The sequence below is a fragment of the Bufo gargarizans genome, chromosome 11 (genome assembly GCF_014858855.1).
Source record: "Bufo gargarizans isolate SCDJY-AF-19 chromosome 11, ASM1485885v1, whole genome shotgun sequence".
NCBI classification, from domain to species: domain Eukaryota; kingdom Metazoa; phylum Chordata; class Amphibia; order Anura; family Bufonidae; genus Bufo; species Bufo gargarizans.
The window spans coordinates 99,228,617-99,246,590 of NC_058090.1; the positions used below are offsets into that span (position 1 = coordinate 99,228,617).

At 43.1% G+C, this 17,974-nt stretch overlaps 1 protein-coding gene across 1 annotated transcript; it reads right to left on the reverse strand.

The window, feature by feature from the left end:
* Positions 1 to 209: 209 nt before the first annotated feature.
* ADAMTS4 (ADAM metallopeptidase with thrombospondin type 1 motif 4) lies at positions 210 to 14,728 on the reverse strand. The gene is made up of 9 exons (XM_044271904.1): positions 13,582 to 14,728; positions 4,550 to 4,888; positions 4,170 to 4,302; positions 3,901 to 4,071; positions 3,471 to 3,757; positions 3,188 to 3,374; positions 2,901 to 3,076; positions 2,466 to 2,641; positions 210 to 2,339 (listed from the first exon to the last, which is right to left on the reverse strand). The coding sequence occupies exons 1-9, from the start codon at positions 14,218 to 14,220 to the stop codon at positions 1,916 to 1,918; spliced, it is 2,532 nt and encodes an 843-aa protein (XP_044127839.1). The 5' UTR covers positions 14,221 to 14,728; the 3' UTR covers positions 210 to 1,915.
* Between the last annotated feature and the right edge of the window lie 3,246 nt (positions 14,729 to 17,974).

Genomic DNA, 17,974 nt, shown 5'->3' on the forward strand with positions numbered 1-17,974 from the left:
ACTAAAGATTTCTCACCTTCTGTTCTCAATTTCTCATCATGGGGGATTGAGGCAGAATGATGGGGACTGATGGCACAAGAAGCGAGAGAACAAAATGTGAGGACAGTCGGAGGGTGTGAAGACTTTCTAAATGTACTGCATCTATCGATCGATCTCACATCTTTCCTCTATCTGAATAGGTACATTACATCACACAGGACACAATAAAGTGCGACTTTCTTATTTTATATAAATAGGTATTAAATAATTCTGTGCATTTTAACAATTAAAAAAAGTACGATAACAATTATATAAAAACATCATCACTATTAATCGCCGACTTGAGGATTGGTTTAACCCTTCCAGACCTGAGACTCCTAACTCTTTGATCGGAGGCTGTAATGTAGTCTGGTGGGCATTGGACCCACTAGGAGGGTTATGTCTGGACTGTGAATACTGACCATTGTGGGTCACTAAACCAAGACTTGTGATGGAGCATTTGTTGTGCAGAAGCCTTGGGGAGGAGATGGTGGTGGGCCTCTTTATTGTCATAGGTCATTTGTAAAATCCTAATTTTGGGCCAGGGCACTTTGTAAAACTTTATACTTCATTAGAGGAATGGTAATTGGTGGGTCCTATGGTTGAAAATATTCCATTAGGAGGTTGGTGTGTCCTTCATCACTATCTAGTTGACTGATGAGATCTAGGTTGGTTTCCAGAGCTCCTGGTTGGACCTGTAGCCATTAATACAATGTTTTGCAGTTTTCGGGCCATCTTGCACCATAAAAAGATAGCATAAGACAATAAATATATAAATACAATAGAATATTGTGCACAGGGGACTAAACTGTGCCAAGAGTCCATAAAAGAGGTCATGTTTTCCCCACTAGGGAGCCCTAGTTGGAGACACCCGTTTATACAGACATTTGGCTAAGTTGTGTGCCATTATGTGAATTCAGACCTTTCTAGCTACATACTGTGGTAATGATAGCACCATTGCAAGGCTTGGTGTTCCAAGGAGCAGGTTTGAACTGTATCCAGCTCTAGTCTTGATTACATAAAATTCTGTGCCCTCTCATGGGCTGGGATTGTGGTACAGGCATGCCCTATAGCACCAGAAAAGGCAATCTACAGTCTAATGGACACCTTCAGTGTGACCACCGCTATGTTTACTATGGTAGACATCATGAAGTCGGATGCTACAGTAGCAAAGCTTCTATCAAAATCTTTCTTGAAAGTTCACCTTCCATTGACCTATCACTGTTACCGCTTGACTAGGCACCTCCTAGGTTCCTCAAATCAACACCTTCCAGAGACCTGGCTGCACCTGCCTCAGTACTGTGTTTGCAGGGATAGCTACTTGCGCTGTCTGGGTTTTCCTCAAGATTTTGATATCAACATATTTATTATATATATTTAATGTTCATATTAAATAATTTCGGGTATCCAGACCCTACTTCTTAGTCCTGGATGGGAAATCATCTCCTCAAAAACAGCCATCATAGGTCTCCTCATTCTTTTGACCTTTAGAGTTCATAGAAGATGTAAGGAAATGTCCAGAAAAAGTAAAAGGCCAAGAGAAAGACGTTTCCGGAGATGCCACCAGTGGTGGACCAGCCATCATCACTGGCTTTTATTGTAGAAGTCTTTCTGTACAAAGCTCTTTCGAGATGTCCACTGTGAAGGGTCCGTACCACTGCTCATCACCCATTATTATAAGTCTTTGGATGATTAGGTGCTCTGTGAGCCAACAAGGTAGATGTAAGAATGACCATTACATGGCCAAGTTGCCTTCAGTTTGGACCAGGATACTTACGAAAACAAAGTTTATGTTTCCAGCTTGAAGACTGTCTCCATAACACCTTCATATCCAGCCAAAATAATAAGGCTAAAGTAAGTTTGTTTGGTTTTTCTCTGTCCTGTTCTTAAGTGTTTACTATTTTTGGTTATTTCTTGTTCTCAGAATCTCGAGAATCTGTGCTCTTCGTTTCATCCAGTCTTCTGCTGGTTTCTTTGATTGGCTTCTTTGTTTGGGAACAAAGAAAGTGTACTTGAGACGTGGGGCTCTCTGGTCACTTACGACCAAAGCTTGAATGGTCAAGGACTCTTTCAGGGGTCCTCGTCCTGCGATGGTCTCCATGGCCTTGGTGGCTCCGCTGTACCGCAAGGTCATCCCTCCTCCAACATTGACATCTATTTCGGATGGCACCAAGATGTAATTGCCATTAAGAGCAAAGGATCCATCCTGACGTTTTAAAGCCAGGTAGACTCCGTCACTGGTGGAGGATGAACCGCTGTTCTGACGAATCAGGATATTAGTTGCGCCAGCCGGGATGGTAACCACATCATTGTATCCATACCTGAAAATTTTATAATGAGGATAATTAATAAAACTTTGAAGGTGACCATAGGGTGCCCCATAAGTCCCTACGTAGCCATGACAAAAAAATTGGAGTAGTAGAGAAGACAGCAGCAGTAGTTCTTACCGGGGTTTTGTAAAAGATCCATAAGTCTTTGTACAGGCCGAATCATTTCCTCCACACACCATGCACTTGTCGAATTTCTTCTTGGACCCAATCATGCGGTCACACCCGGCATGGACACAGCGCCCCTGAACGCACACAGAGGTTGAGTCTGGAGAACATGGGGTACCATCTGCCACCTGGACAACAATCAGAAGCGTTAAAATTAAGGCGTGGTAATTTTGCAAATACATTTTTATGCCATGTCTTATTCTCCAGTTGCATCCATCGCAGCATTCACAGTTCTGCTTTCCAGTAGGTTAAGGATAAAGCTAAGCTATTAGTGTTGTGTCTGGAAGCTCAGGACTGACAGATTCTGAGCTGTGAATGCATCTCTGGATGATGTGGAAGAATACCTAATGTAGTAAAGAAAACTTTGTTCTTAGTCTTGGTACTCACTCTTGGCTCTAGGACATAGTAGTATCCCAATGGCCGGGACTGGCAGGTAAGTTTGCACTGATCTTTCTCAGCAATTCCGTTGTATCGTGGTACCCAGTCCATGGGGGAGGGGAAACCCTTGAAGAGGTCAACTCTGTGGTTGTATATGGCACACTGCTGCTCTCTGTAAGTCATAGCTGGAAGAAAAGATCGTTCACATTACCATCAATGGCTTGAAGTTTGGCACCATCTACATCGATGGATCTTGTGTTTTACCAAAGTCGTTGGGTAAGATAGGTTTGACTTACCGTTCCCAGTAGGGCATTCTTGGGTATTGCAGGATCGATACTGCGTCCTCTTCCCCTCACAATATTTGCCTCCATTCCGTGGAACGGGCTTGTTGCACTCTCTGTGAGAAAATTGCACTCCGCCCCCACATGTCCTGGAGCATTGTCCATAGGGCGCCCAAGATCCCCAACCTCCATTAACAGGTGTCTGTCGGGAGGAAACGGCAAATGTTTAGAGTTTGGTTTTGGACACTGTTGTTGATCATCACGTGACACTTGCTTACTAGGAGCCCAAAGAACTTACATCATAAGCTTTCATCTCCACCCGGTTGATACAGCGCCCATTCATGCAGGTCTTGCCCACTCCACATTGGGTACCATCTGCCCAAGGGAAGTGCTTTGTTTGGCACATGAAGTGACCATCTATCCTGCCAGTGCACCATAGAGATGAGCAGGGGGTGTGCAGGTTGGGGCAATGCTTAGAGTCTGGCCCAAAGGTCAACTGGCACTGACGATCAGAGTCGTAATCGTTACCCGGGAATGGGACTGGTAGACGGAGCGGAGCATGCGGTTTATCCAGAAGACAGTGACCTGGAGGAGGAGAATGTGTGTCAGCAATTGCCTCGGTAGATGTTTCACTATTTTAAGGTGATTGGGACCATAGAATCCCACAATTTGAGGAGAAACACCATGGATCATAGGCATTTGTGTACCTATGGTGTCATCGAACCTACCATTTCCATTGTCCAAGAAGTCTGTGATGAACTTGGCGCTGCAAGGTGACCACAGCTCCTCTGGGTCTACAAAGGACATGACCGGTGCCATCATGTGTCTAGTGTTGCTTGCCGGCCGGTTGAGATCAACACATGGTTTGGAGTTGTCATGAAGCATGTTAAACACGTGTCCTATGGCGAATAAGAGATGGTGTGTTACTATGGTGGCTCCTTAGAAGAAAATAGGATTTGGCAAACGTGTTACAAGTGACTGATCTTCATGAACTTACCAAGCTCGTGTGCAGCGGTAAACGCAGACTGCAAGCCGTCATCCTCCACGATAGAACAGCTGCGTGATGGATCACAAACCGTCCCGACATCGGCCATCCCCAGTGTATCGCAGGTAGACACTCCACAGAGGTTCTGTTAACACAACATGCAGTCAGTATCCATATGGGTCACAACCAGAGCTGCATTCACAATTCTGCTAATTTTGTACTAGCTCTCAGCCTGCAGGAGCTTCTCACTACTGCCCTCTGCTGGTTAAGGATGCACTGTGGAAGTAGTTGTGTCTGTTAGGGGTGTGACTGCTCAACCCCAAGTGGGAATCAGTAAAAATGAGACTGCAGCTTTGAGTGTAACTGGAGAATAAGACATGAGAACCGCTTACCTGTCTGGTGAAGAGTATGGCTGTGTCAAAGTGTTCAGAGTCAGAGTCATTCGGCTTGTTCAGACCTTTCTGCCACTCACAGAAGTTCCTCAGCATCTCGGCAGCATTGGTGGTCATCTTCAGCCCCCCGTAGGTTTTGGATTTCTCTGCCCGGCCTATTACCACGAGCCTCGTCACGACAACATTCACTGGGTTCTTCAAGCTTGGGTGGCGAAAGAATTTGGCTGCAGCTGCCATGACTGTCATCAGGTACCGTTTGAGGCCTGCACCGTGGAATGTCGCCATTTTCTCATCTGCCACCACCAGGGTCTCCACATAACGAGGGACAGATGCGAAACGCTACGGAAGACAAGAGAAAAAGAAAACCAATTAATGAAGTAACAACTGCGAGAAAAGAATGGGATCTTTATATGTATGATCTGTGGGATAGCTAGGTGACAACCTGGGGTAGACCTCCACGTGCCCCATACCAATACAAAGAAGACGGAATATCCCCAAAGATACGCCACAGAAAACCTCAACCTCAGACAGCAGAAACCTTGAGCTGGCCTCCCTTGTGCCTCTCCAGCAAGTCAAGGGTTGCAAGAACTTGGAAAATAGACAGATATTTAGAGAGCAGATAATAGGAACACAGTGTCGCAACGGAGAACACATGAGTTATGATTGTAGAAAGGCCTTAATCCCAAGAACTTGGGGGGAGGGGGTTCTCAGATTTACGATTGTCCTTTACATCTCCATCTGTAAGGATTACGTCACCGCTGACGTGTATCTGCTGATTCTCCGACATTGTGTAAGTCGTCACCAACGCTCAGCAGACACCCAAATAACAGCGGGCCGGGGTCTCCTAATACCAAATTATTCCCAATGTTTTTTTTACGATGACAGCTTCCTGGAAAAAGCTTCCGAACACTGCCTGCTGCTTATATCCACGTCTCTATGAGACTTGCGCAAATCCAGCGTTAATGGGATGTCCTCGCCATGCGTTACATAAACACTGCGTAATGTGTGGGATGGGAGGACAACTGATGGGTACGGGGTGTACTGGTCCTGCTGTAATCCCCAAAAATCTGCCTCTGGACGTTGCTGCTTTGATTTATAAGGCTATTTCTTGGAAGGAGACGTGTTTTGATACAGCCATTACCTGGAATGATCAGACGTCTCCTTTCAAGCTACAGCCAAGATTAAACGTAGACTGAGAAAATGTCGAAGACGCTGAAAGAAGCTTTGAGCGGCTGAGCTGGAGATCTTATCGATATGGTACGGTTACCTAGACAAAAGCCTAACAGGGACTTATTTCCTCTCCGACTCTCTTTCATTTCCTTGAAGGCTCCTTATCCCACTTATGCCCCATTGTCGCTCATCACAGGATTTTATGGGTCATTGGCCCTGGATGCTGTTCACCTATTGAGCATTGTACGGTAACCCTACCCCTTCCCTCAAGACATACAAAGAAAACATTCATTCATTCATCTTCTGGAGTGGAGGGGTATAGATTGACTGACTAAGCAATCATACATCGGAGCCTCATGTTTGGACCCCGTGATGAATGATGGCTGGCAAATCCCCCCTTGTTGTCTATATGCTCCCGTGTCAACACAAAAGAAAGTTCTACCATCATGCCGCCATGTCATGGAGCCCGTAGATGTGCCTGATCGTCATAAGCCTAACTCCTCTGCCATAGCTCCATTCACAAGATGTATGTTTATTACGACCCTTAATTTGTCTGTTCCTTGTGGTGCCTAGAAATGTTTTGTTTCGATGACCATTATTATACATGGGGCTACGTGTTCTGTCAGCTGTCCAAGTCACTGCCACTTCATGCCGTTCAGGCCTGGTTTATTCACTATACAGGAGACTGCCTCCTTGTATTACACAGACTTGTTATCTCTGCTCAATAGGAGACTGCTTCTTCATATTACCCAGGCATGTTCCCTGTGCTCTATAGGAGACTGCCTCTTCATATAACACAGACTTGTTATCTCTGCTATATAGGAGACTGCCTCTTCATATTACACAGACTTGTTATCTCTGCTATACAGGAGACTGCCTCTTCATATTACACAGACTTGTTATCTCTGCTATACAGGAGACTGCCTCTTTATATTACACAGACTTGTTTTCTCTGCTCAATAGGAGACTGCCTTTTCATGCCGTATAGGCTTGGTTTATACACTATACAGGAGACTCCCTCCTTATATTACACATACTTGTTATCTCTGCTATATAGGAGACTGCCTCTTCATGTTACACAGACTTGTTATCTCTGCTATATAGGAGACTGCCTCTTCATGTTACACAGACTTGTTATCTCTGCTATATAGGAGACTGCCTCTTCATGTTACACAGACTTGTTATCTCTGCTATATAGGAGACTGCCTCTTCATGTTACACAGACTTGTTATCTCTGCTATATAGGAGACTGCCTCTTCATGTTACACAGACTTGTTATCTCTGCTATATAGGAGACTGCCTCTTCATGTTACACAGACTTGTTATCTCTGCTATATAGGAGACTGCCTCTTCATATAACACAGACTTGTTATCTCTGCTATATAGGAGACTGCCTCTTCATATTACACAGACTTGTTATCTCTGCTATACAGGAGACTGCCTCTTCATATTACACAGACTTGTTATCTCTGCTATACAGGAGACTGCCTCTTTATATTACACAGACTTGTTTTCTCTGCTCAATAGGAGACTGCCTTTTCATGCCGTATAGGCTTGGTTTATACACTATACAGGAGACTCCCTCCTTATATTACACATACTTGTTATCTCTGCTATATAGGAGACTGCCTCTTCATGTTACACAGACTTGTTATCTCTGCTATATAGGAGACTGCCTCTTCATGTTACACAGACTTGTTATCTCTGCTATATAGGAGACTGCCTCTTCATGTTACACAGACTTGTTATCTCTGCTATATAGGAGACTGCCTCTTCATGTTACACAGACTTGTTATCTCTGCTATATAGGAGACTGCCTCTTCATGTTACACAGACTTGTTATCTCTGCTATATAGGAGACTGCCTCTTCATGTTACACAGACTTGTTATCTCTGCTATATAGGAGACTGCCTCTTCATGTTACACAGACTTGTTATCTCTGCTATATAGGAGACTGCCTCTTCATGTTACACAGACTTGTTATCTCTGCTATATAGGAGACTGCCTCTTCATGTTACACAGACATGTTTCCTGTACTATATAGGAGACTGCCTTTTCATGTTAAACGGTTTAATCTTTTGCACAAAAAGTCCTACTAATCAAGCAACTTGAAGTATGTCACACAAAAAAACTCAATGGAGCTTGATAAGGAGGAAAAACAGCATAAGCCATGTGTGGGAGTACTGAGAAGGAGGCACGAGGTAGAGATGGACCTTGACAGCCACCACTTTCTCAACCTGGATGAACTTCAAACCTCAAATAATAAGGAGAATTTGAAGAACCAGCTTTGGTTTGTAGCAGACAGGAAGAAGATGGGTAACTTGGCTCCAGTTAGTTTTATTTTTTGGAATTGCTCCGGCAGTGCCAAGAGTTCCCCTTCACATTGCCAGGTTATTGGGAGACGACAAGCAAAGTACAACATTGGTAGTGTATCCGATCTCATGGTGGTGGAACTGCCAAGGCTGGCAAGCTACGGGTGGGGCTGACTGTGCTGTTCTGCCCGGCACCAGAGAGTCGGGAAGACGATTGCTTTCTGATTCAGGGACTGTTTCCAAAAATCTCATGTCTAGAACACTAGGAAAAAGGGGAAGGGGCTGTATTCTTACAAGTATCTGCAAGGTGCAGGGAGGAGAGAGATTTGAACTGGGTGGATGAAGCTCTAGATCCCTTCCAGTGCGGCAGTCCTACACATGTATATGTATAGCCTACTGGTCTGGGAGCATGCTAGGCGTTGTAGTTTTGCAACAGCCGGAGAGCTGCTCCAGTTAAAGCATTTGAAGCAAGGCAAGCTTTCTGCAATGTATGACTCTTCAGCTGTTGGAGAACCACAACTCTCATGAAGTGAGGATATAACAGCAAGGAAAATCCCTCTTAGAACAAATGTGTCTGTAATAAGGTTTTCCGTTTTTACTCGTATATCTGGGTTAAGATGGAAAAAACTTCTTGGTAGAGTCTTGCTGGAAAACGGATGATTGTAGGAAAACTAGGTTTGTGGTAAAGGCATTAACCAACGTAACCTTACATTCCTTGGCTCATGCCCAGACAACCAGAGTCTCTTCAAAGCTCCTGGAGATGCGGACATGTCAGTTTTCCATATATCGGCCCCCACAGTAGGCCCAGACAGAAATCAGTGGGAGACTTCAATGAACGTTAATAGCCTTCTTTATTGACCGTTCCTTCCTTCCTTGCTCGAGTGGGATGTCTACTGCTGTCCTTCCGTCTGTATCAATCACCCCAGGAAGCTGCCATATTTCTTCTTCCAAAAGACAAAACGTCCAACCTTCCATGTTATACAGAGAAACCATCTGGTCTCTACACCCTCTGATATAGTAATTCAGAAGTCGCCAATCTAAAACTGTTCCCAAAGGAAGGAGTGTACTTTTCATAATTTTCTGGGAGGAACTCCCTCCGGTACTTACTATGACTTACCATGGCCCACCGCTGAGTAGTTAACTGAGTAATATAAATACTGTATCCTATATAACCACTGACTAATATAACTATATAATAATATAACTACTATAATACTGCTTATATGTACAAGAATATAACTACTATAATACTGCTCCTATGTACAAGAATATAACTACTATAATACTGCTCCTATGTACAAGAATATAACTACTATAATACTGCTCCTATGTACAAGAATATAACTACTATAATACTGCTCCTATGTACAAGAATATAACTACTATAATACTGCCTCCTATGTCCAAGAATATAACTACTATAATACTTCTCCTATGTACAAGAATACAACTACTATAATACTGCTCCTATGTACAAGGATATAACTACTATAATACTGCTCCTATGTACAAGAATATTACTGCTATAATACTGCTCCTATGTACAAGAATATACCTACTATAATACTGCCCCTATGTACAAGAATATAACTACTATAATACTGCCTCCTATGTACAAGAATATAACTACTATAATACTGCTCCTATGTACAAGAATATTACTACTATAATACTGCCTCCTATGTACAAGACTATAACTACTATAATACTGCTCCTATGTACAGGAATATAACTACTATAATACTGCTCCTATGTACAAGAATATAACTACTATAATACTGCTCCTATGTACAAGAATATAACTACTATAATACTGCTCCTATGTACAAGAATATTACTGCTATAATACTGCTCCTATGTACAAGAATATAACTACTATAATACTGCTCCTATGTACAGGAATATAACTACTATAATACTGCCTCCTATGTACAGGAATATAACTACTATAATACTGCTCCTATGTACAAGAATATAACTACTATAATACTGCTCCTATGTACAGGAATATAACTACTATAATACTGCTCCTATGTACAAGAATATAACTACTATAATACTGCTCCTATGTACAGGAATATAACTACTATAATACTGCTCCTATGTACAAGAATATAACTACTATAATACTGCTCCTATGTACAAGAATATAACTACTATAATACTGCTCCTATGTACAGGAATATAACTACTATAATACTGCTCCTATGTACAGGAATATAACTACTATAATACTGCCTCCTATGTACAAGAATATAACTGCTATAATACTGCTCCTATGAACAGGAATATAACTACTATAATACTGCTCCTATGTACAAGAATATAACTACTATAATACTACCTCCTATGTACAAGAATATAACTACTATAATACTGCTCCTATGTACAGGAATATAACTACTATAATACTGCCTCCTATGTACAAGAATATAACTACTATAATACTGCCTCCTATGTACAAGAATATAACTACTATAATACTGCCTCCTATGTACAAGAATATATCTACTATAATACTACCTCCTATGTACAAGAATATAACTACTATAATACTGCTCCTATGTACAAGAATATAACTACTATAATACTGCTCCTACGTACAAGAATATAACTGCTATAATACCGCCTCCTATGTACAAGAATATAACTGCTATAATACTGCTCCTATGTACAAGAATATAACTGCTATAATACCGCCTCCTATGTACAAGAATATAACTACTATAATACCGCTTCTATGTACAAGTATATAACTACTATAATACTGCTCCTATGTACAGGAATATAACTACTATAATACTGCTCCTATGTACAGGAATATAACTACTATAATACTGCTCCTATGTACAAGAATATAACTACTATAATACTGCCTCCTATGTACAAGAATATAACTACTATAATACTGCCTCCTATGTACAAGAATATAACTACTATAATACTGCTCCTATGTACAAGAATATAACTACTATAATACTGCTCCTATGTACAAGACTATAACTACTATAATACTGCCTCCTATGTACAAGAATATAACTACTATAATACTGCCTCCTATGTACAAGAATATAACTACTATAATACTGCTCCTTTGTACAGGAATATAACTACTATAATACCGTCCCCTTTGTACAGTGATATAACTGCTATAATACCGTCCCCTTTGTACAGTGATATAACTGCTTTGTAGGGCTATTATTCCGATGGGTGTAGTATAGATTTGACATCACCTGGGGAGATCTTCATTCAGCCTGACTCTTATTCCGCTCTGACATGAGCTTGTATGTATACAGTCATCTGGAGCTGTGAGAAGCGCTCTGTGACGTATGCCGATAGATCATCTTCCAGATTGGCCCTTTCTAGTCTACGATGTTATTCCTGTCATCAGACATTCAGCTGAACTTCTTATCTGAAGACATGTTCTCATTTTGACCACATACACCTGTACAAGCATAAGATGTTTGCCTGGCGCTGGACCCTCGACAAGCTGGCTAAGAAAGAAAGGAAGGCATGATCCAAACGCTAGACAAAGCATGACGAATATGTCAGCCGTCCAGCCACCCGTCGGAGTAGCCGGGCCAAATGGTATTGTATTGATGGGAGCTTGAATGAGGCTCAAAGCAAATGTTTCTTGGAACTTTGAGAGGAATGTGGAACAGGTTGGGACAAGGAGCAGAGAGGATCTTAAGATAATCAGCATTAGATACGTGTTACTTATCCCTCTAATAACCTGAACAGGATATAAGAATAAAGAAACCTCAAGCCGATTGTACCTCTGCTACCTGTCATCCCCTCCTCCCCAGTGGAGGCCTCTTATCTTCACATCATCAGATGGTAACATTTATATGATGACCCTAGAATAACATCCAGATCTTATCTTCAGCACTTGCCCTCCATTAAAATTTTTATTTCTGGGTAAAATACTGATCTGAGTTTTGTTCGAGGGCCTCAATCAGCCTCTCTAAACCACGAAACAGTACATTCCTGCAAAGAAGAGCCACCACTCGGCTTTACATGGCGCTCTGTAAGTTCTCCATGATTAATACAACTGCCTGGTTCTCCTTATTTGTAGATTTCATACTTGTTACGGGCAGTGGGTATGGAACCACAGCACCAATCAACTAGTTTGACGTTGGGCTAGACCTATGGGCGTTATCCTGGCAGTCCCCAGGTTTTCACCCATTAACCCATGTACAGGGATATGGCCTTCGCTGTAGGAGAGCCACCAGACCGCTACCTCTTGGAATAGTCCTGATGTGATTAGTTGCTGACCCACAAGAGTCAGAGACACCGGTGCCAGACAGTGAGCGGTCAGGCAATACTTGTAGTCAGGAAACAGGCAGAGCTCAGGGCAGGCAGCGTTTGTCCAAGGTCCGGGCAGGCAGAGGAGGGTCAGAGTCAGTAAACAGGCAGTGGTCAGTACACCGGTAGACAAGGAAATTTAAAGCTCAGGCAAAGGTGCCTTAAATTTCCTCAAGTTACCAGCCATTGACTGGAGGAAACTAGGGTGCGTGCTGGCCCTTAAGAGTCGGGAAGCGCTCACCCTAGAGGCCTTCACTGGGAATCGCAGACTGCAGTCTACCCATGTGGGATGCCAGCAGCCAGACCCGCTGCTGAACGCATGTGGGTTGCCGGCAGGGAAGGAGATGAGTCACATGTAACCCGTGCCCACCCAAAGGAGCAGGACGCCAGCAGGCACAGGCCATCATAGCAACAATACTGTATGTTAATGGCCACTTTTTGACATCAGTCATTTGGCTCGAACATTATATTTTCCCCTAGTCTCTTGTCTACACGTGTACATGCAAAAGCCTTTCTATTCAACCTTCTGACCCACTTCTCAGCCTTTTCCATTTTTCCATAGATTAGTAGAGAAGTAGAAATTACTGTAAGCGGGCCACAACTTGCTTCCTACATCTTCAGATACCAGTAAGACAATGCATTTGACCCAATATATGGAAACTGGTGCCCATTGAAGGTCATACAGTGACAATACTTAGACTCGAGTTGTACCCAGCCTCTCCGTGTGTCATGACTGACGCCCTTCAAGAAGTCCACCAATAGCAATCTGTGGATGATGCTGGTTCAACTTTATCTGCTTGAGTAACATTTTTAGATATGACCGAGGCACAATTGGCACAGTTGGCTTGCATTATTGGCATCATGGGTTTCAAACCCACAAAGATTTGGCAGAATCTCATGTTCTTTCCCACAGTTAAAGTATATGCTGACAGGTCAACTAATCTATGCATGTATGTGAGGTCTGTGGGTACATGGACCTCTCTGAGTGCAATATCATTGGTCTACATTCTACAAGATAGGCTTTAGGGCGAACAGCCAAGGTCATTCATGGTTTGATCCTAAATAATAAAGACCCTAAACCCATCAATCTTCTATACTAGACATTGGTGTTTGACTTCTAGTAACTTGATGTCTTCCAAAGCACCATGCTCAATTGAAGTATCTATTCAATACAGTATCTATTGTAGGATATGTGATAACTAATGTTATACGGGTAATTTGTGGGTAGTATTGGAATGATCTTACCTTTGATCTCTTTGATGAGGGTGTTTTGTGTTTCCCATGGTGATTGTTGTCATCAGGCTCTCCTGGCATTTTCGTGGACACTTGAGGACCAACATTGCACATCGGTCCATTGCCTTTCTCTGGCACCTTCCTCCGTATGACGTGAGCTCCAGCACCCTCAACGCTGTTTTGTCCTCCACCTTCCAATGGTTCAATGTGGTATTCTGCTCCTCTGAACTGGAGAACGCCCAAGAGGGATGCTCCATTGTAATTCACTGCAGCGATAGATTCTGGGTCTGAATTTACAGCACCAGTAAAGTAACTGCCAGATTCAGAGAGACCATTGGCATCTGGCTGTCCAGTTCTGCCAACATACTGTACCGTCAAGTCCTCCGAGAGAAAGCTGGGATCTCTCTCCAAATCTAGAACCAATTCTTCGCCGAAAGCACGGAATCGGAAAATTAGGCGACTTTCAGAGGATACCTCAAATCCATTTACAGGCCAGTCTGGCCGTTCTTGGCGGAAGCTGGAGTTTAATCTTTCCGGAAACACAATTTCCTCCTTGTAACCGGCTAGAGGTCTCTCTCCAAGAGCAAGAACCACGTGTACCCAAGCAGCAGTAACAACACTGAGGCAGAAAATTAACGTAGTGCAGGACATCTTCACCGTTACCCTGAGGGCCTACAAAGAACCTTAATCTGCGAAGAAAAATCTATGAACCTAAAATTGTTACTAAAAGAATGTAGCACCAAAGATGAACCTGGACTGAGTCCTGAATTGAAGACGACAATTCTGTACTCCTACTGAGAAGAGATATTGAAATAGTTCTCTTAAAGTCCAAAAACTTTTCTCATTGGAAGACTATCCATCTTTCCAGCCTTGGAGTCAATTTCTGGGCGTTTTTTCTTTTAGAATTTCCTTTTCTTAGAAATTCAAGGTTTGCTGATTTTGTTCCACCGCAAATTTTCAAGCAAAAAATAAATAAAATAATTTTAAAGTTTCAAAAACCTGAGCTGGAATCCAGGGAAGGAATAAATCTGATAAGATCTGGACGTGAGAATGAATTTTCTTTGCCCAAAAAGAAAAAGTTGGAGAATCTTGTGAATTATCTTGGCTGCGCTCCTTGCAGTTCTCTTGTGCGCTCTCCTTCCCCTTCCCCTCTTGTTCTGTGGACTGACTGATCATTTAGCAGCGGGCTGTATTTAACAGCTGTCTCAGCCAAGCCCAGATTGGCTGAAAGTTTTTTTTTTTTTTTTTCTTCTCTCTCTCTCTAAACAAAAATTGATGTAGTTGAGACTCAGGGGACACGGAGATTTTCTTTTTTCATAAATGATGATTAATATCCTGCCACCCCCCCCCCCCCCAACCATCCCCCTAAACAAAGGAAAAAAAGAACCCCCGAAAAGGAAGTAATTTAGCTTGGAAAGAGTTAATTGAGCAACGATGGAGCCTTCCAAGTTCAGAAGGCTGCAGGCTTCAGAGAACAAAGATTGAGGCTCGGTTCCAACTTCTGACACAGCTGTTTTAATGTATGTCTGTATTGCTCGCCCCTCTCCCAGCTTAGTACTACACTGAGCTCCGTCCGCCCGTCTCTCCTCTTCTGATGGAGCGTTAATCTTTGGATTATTTTAGTTTTTTATTGTTCCATTAATTTTCTTTTTTACTTACTAGTTCTTAACTTGTCTGCTGATAACATAAGGTCGGTCTACCTGGAAGCTCAAGTAAGACTGGAAATGAGACTGACATAGCTTTGTTAAACATGGTGGCAAGTGAAGGCCTTGAGATCATGAGCTATGACATCACCATACTGACACCAGCTGCTGTCACTAAAAACATGGCGGCAAGTGAAGGCCTTGAGATCATGAGCTATGACATCACCATACCGACACCAGCTGCTGTCACTAAAAACATGGCGGCAAGTGAAGGCCTAGAGATCATGAGCTATGACATCACCATACCGACACCAGCTGCTGTCACTAAAAACATGGCGGCAAGTGAAGGCCTTGAGATCATGAGCTATGACATCACCATACCGACACCAGCTGTTGTCACTAAAAACATGGCGGCAAGTGAAGGCCTTAAGATCATGAGCTATGACATCACCATACCGACATCACCTGCTGTCACTAAAAACATGGCGGCAAGTGAAGGCCTTGAGATCATGAGCTATGACATCACCATACCGACACCAGCTGTTGTCACTAAAAACATGGCGGCAAGTGAAGGCCTTAAGATCATGAGCTATGACATCACCATACCGACATCACCTGCTGTCACTAAAAACATGGCGGCAAGTGAAGGCCTTGAGATCATGAGCTATGACATCACCATACCGACACCAGCTGCTGTCACTAAAAACATGGCGGCAAGTGAAGGCCTTGAGACAATGACCAGTGATCACAGCATGACATCACCACACTGATGCCAACTACTATCACTAAAACATGGTAGCAAGTGAAGGCCTTGAGATCATGAGCTATGACATCACCATAACGACACCAGCTGCTGTCACTAAAAACATGGCGGCAAGTGAAGGCCTTGAGATCATGAGCTATAACATCACCATACCGACACCAGCTGCTGTTACTAAAAACATGGTGGCAAGTGAAGGCCTTGAGATCATGAGCTATGACATCACCATAACGACACCAGCTAAATTCACTAAAAACATGGCGGCAAGTGAAGGCCTTGAGATCATGAGCTATGACATCACCATACCGAAACCAGCTGCTGTTACTAAAAACATGGCGGCAAGTGAAGGCCTTGAGATCATGAGCTATGACATCACCATACCGACACCAGCTAAATTCACTAAAAACATGGCGGCAAGTGAAGGCCTTGAGATCATGAGCTATGACATCACCATGTCAAATCCAGCTAAATTCACTAAATACATGGAGTCAAGTGAACAACTTGATGTCATGAGATGTGATCATGCCATGACATCACAGCCATTAGGTTATTGCTAGGAAGTCCTGACACTTGGGTACAGGAGATCCTAGATACCCACCTAATGTGACTAAACATGGTGACTAGACCTTGTTTACCATTTGACAAAATTATCATGTTAACAATATTTGGTAGAACCGTAGCCTGTAAAGAGTTGGGATGAGTTGTTTATTAGCATTCTCCACTTATAAAGAACTACTTTGGGTCATGTTGCACTGATGTGTCTACTCCAACTCTTAACGACCGCCGTTACTTATATGACCCGGTCTAGTTTTCTTCATGCTTCTGTCTCCTTCATGACCTTTGTGCCCTGTGCTTTGGTAAATCAGCAGCTTGTTCATTTTGCCCTGGGCCTCTTTCATGACCTCCATGACCAAAGCCCATTACAGTGTCTACTCAGTGTCCTATGTAACTACTTTATCGAGCCCTCCTCGTTTTACTACGAGCCCTGTCTTCCCTAGGATGGTCTTCAGGATAAAATGTCAAGATGAACCATCATCTTTCTTAAGACACTTCCTCTTCTAAAAGTCTTCTAATGCTGGTCTACTCCATACCTGTAGACAGATCTGTGTCTACAGTTCTTGACCCTACTTTTCAGCGCTCATGACAATGTCATGTCCATGTCCACCAAAAGTCAACAAATGGCCCCAAAATCTTAACTTTGTCTCATCTGAACTCTGTCGACCATGTCTAGCCGTCTACCATAAAGATGCCCCTGCTGGTTGTACTTCTGTTTCCTACACAACCTGAATAATGGTCCATCAAAGCTGAAGCAGACAGTTCAGTCGCACCACTAAATGACCCTCAAACGTCTAGCTTTGATCCGTTGACTTCATAAATGGGCTTCAAGTCAAAGAGCTATGGGAAGGTCACAGGACTGTTTATACCCCCCACCCCAGCTGGGCCCTATAGTGCTATTAGGCCATATAATACTTGATGACCTTGCAGTTGACCTCCTGGTAGCCTTCCTCAGTCTGGTCCTCTCCTCTCATGTCTCCTTCCTCTGACGCACCAGGAAGATGCGGTTTATGGATTTTATAAAAAAAACAAACCAGAATCTCCGTCTATGAAAGATTTTCCTGGGAAGAGCAATGAAATAAGAGGGAGCAGATAATATTTACATGCCCGGGGGTTCACTTACTTATCATCTGAATGTTTATTTATCCTGAGATTCTGCACAGCTGATGTCTGAGCCTCACGCCGAAGACCGTGGCAGGGCTGGGAATTATTAACAATCGGGGCGTCACTTGGGGCATCCGACTGTTCTTGGCACCAGAGATATCATGGGAAGAATTAGGCATATTATAGAATGGTCACGTTGTGTGGGGTGGACCTGAGTCGTCAGACCCGGACCAAGGGCCCGGCAGCTGAGTGACACTATGCCGCTGCCTGAGGCTGTTGATTGGCTGGCTATCTCATTCAGTGACATCATCACTCAGGGTCTAGTGATGTCACTTGGTCCGGG

What these genes read in the sequence shown, in the direction of transcription:
- ADAMTS4 (XM_044271904.1), bottom strand. Translation starts at nt 14,220, where the DNA reads ATGTCCTGCACTACGTTAATTTTCTGCCTCAGTGTTGTTACTGCTGCT. An exon ending in CTTCTTGGACAATGGAAATG is followed by an intron (nt 3,758 to 3,900) that starts GTAGGTTCGATG and finishes CTCCTCCTCCAG; the next exon opens with GTCACTGTCTTCTGGATAAA. An exon ending in AGAATGCCCTACTGGGAACG is followed by an intron (nt 3,077 to 3,187) that starts GTAAGTCAAACC and finishes CTTTTCTTCCAG; the next exon opens with CTATGACTTACAGAGAGCAG.